The following is a 1692-nucleotide window of genomic DNA, read 5'->3' as shown; positions in this document are numbered from 1 at the left end:
AATCACAGGTTAGAGGCGTATCTTTGAGGCGCACAGCGAAGATTTTAATGATACTTATTTCAGTTGAATGGTGGATCATCATATTCTCATTCTTGTCTCTGCTGATAATTGTTTGTCCCTTTATGAGAGAAGTCAACGGTGTGCTGGCGATAGCTGCAGTAGTCACAACATTCACGGGTTTACTGCTATGGGTGAGTTCTTGTTGGGATTCTGTGAGATGGTTTTTTTCATACCACACCATGAGTAATTCAGATAACAGCAGGTGTTATGGTAGAGAGCTCCCATCTTAAAAAGACTGAGCCGAATCTGCTACTCGAAGACCCACCTGTTCAGCATTTGTTTACCGCACTTTCGTTATCAATTTGGAACTCTGGTGCAGCGCCATCTTTGCCGCCTTTCTACGGTTGTGTCAAAAGTAGCTGCTTGTTGTGCATGCGTGCAAAAGATATTTAGGAGGTTCGCTTTCAGACACATCCTCGAGTCGCATCACAATGTGGATGCTTATTTGTTTGGTCATATCGATTCTTTACGTCTTCGTTCTGGGAGCCGGCGGAATTTTAATCTGTGACGGACCTTGTGAGCAAGTGTACATAGAAAACCTCCCGCGTAAGTTGGTGGGTAGAAGTCTGGGCTAATGGTTATGGTTATGGGCTGTGATGTGTAAGGCCCAGGTTCGATTCTAGGTGATGATATTTCAAAATTCATATGTCAGATCTCTCACGTGAGACGGTGAGCAGTAGTTGAGAGTAGAGACCTAGTTGTTATGAAAAAAGTTTTTTTGAAAAACACTTTCAAGTTTGCTGACTTCAAGATCCCTTGAAATCATCTTCAACCTGATACTTGTGTGAATCGTTTGGCAAATCTTTAGAATCCTCGTTCATAGTTGGAATTGTTGTTCACAGTTATGTATACACCGAGTTGCATAACGCTTTGTACTGTAGTGGTTATGGTGTTCATTCTTGATGCATTTGATCTGGGTTCGATTCCTGAGAATGTCACTTCTCAGTTGCTCCCGATGGCGTCCTCCCGAAGTGGCTAATTTACACAGGGTGTGCTTTACTCCTGTTGAGGATGCTATCATATGTCCCCGTGCTGGTGGTTCCCGTGCTGGTTAGCAGCGAAACTCAAATATCACATCTTCTGGTAAGTCTGTAGAAGTTGAAGTAGTTGTGGAATCCTATTCAACAAGGGAGAGAGTATAGTAGAGTTGGTGTAGTGGTGAAGGACTCGTTTTGGGAAAGAGCGTTCCAGGTTCGTTCCTTTGTATGTATTGTTTTTCAGAATAAATTCTCTAGAACTGCAGCTTTTGCTGGCAGCCCTGCCTGGAGGATTATATGGCGTTGTGCGATGATTAGCCTCATCGCCGTATTGGCAGTGGTAGCTAGGAGTCAGCTAGCCTACCTACAGGCTGTAGGTGGCATCCTCCTCACTGCATGTAAGCAAACTCACAGGCACTAGGCGATTTGAAGACTCTTTATATTTCCGATGTAACTATGATATCATCAATCGTTGATTCAGCCCGAGTGGGCAGTGTTCCTGTCGTGATAGGGATACTGTAGCGATATTGATTCTTCTTTTCATTTGTTTACACGAATAGTTCGGGTCCTGTCAGCCTATACTTCACTGTGATTACGGGAGCATAGATCACTTACTCAGGTTCAATATACATATTTCCGCTCTGGTTTTACCTCT

General features: G+C 43.6%; 1 protein-coding gene across 1 annotated transcript; it reads left to right on the top strand.

The window, feature by feature from the left end:
- Nucleotides 1-252: 252 nt before the first annotated feature.
- Pmar_PMAR010547 (hypothetical protein) lies at nucleotides 253-1435 on the top strand (the record flags this gene model as incomplete). Its single annotated transcript, XM_002770975.1, has 4 exons — nucleotides 253-415; nucleotides 469-606; nucleotides 1007-1143; nucleotides 1282-1435. Coding segments are annotated over 4 exons (592 nt in total), but the record flags the coding sequence as incomplete, so codon positions are not given.
- Between the last annotated feature and the right edge of the window lie 257 nt (nucleotides 1436-1692).

Source organism: Perkinsus marinus (genome assembly GCF_000006405.1).
Source record: "Perkinsus marinus ATCC 50983 genomic scaffold scf_1104296964072, whole genome shotgun sequence".
NCBI lineage: Eukaryota > Perkinsozoa > Perkinsida > Perkinsidae > Perkinsus > Perkinsus marinus.
The sequence above is the reverse complement of the archived record's forward strand: the minus strand, read 5'-3'. Positions and strand labels throughout refer to the sequence as shown.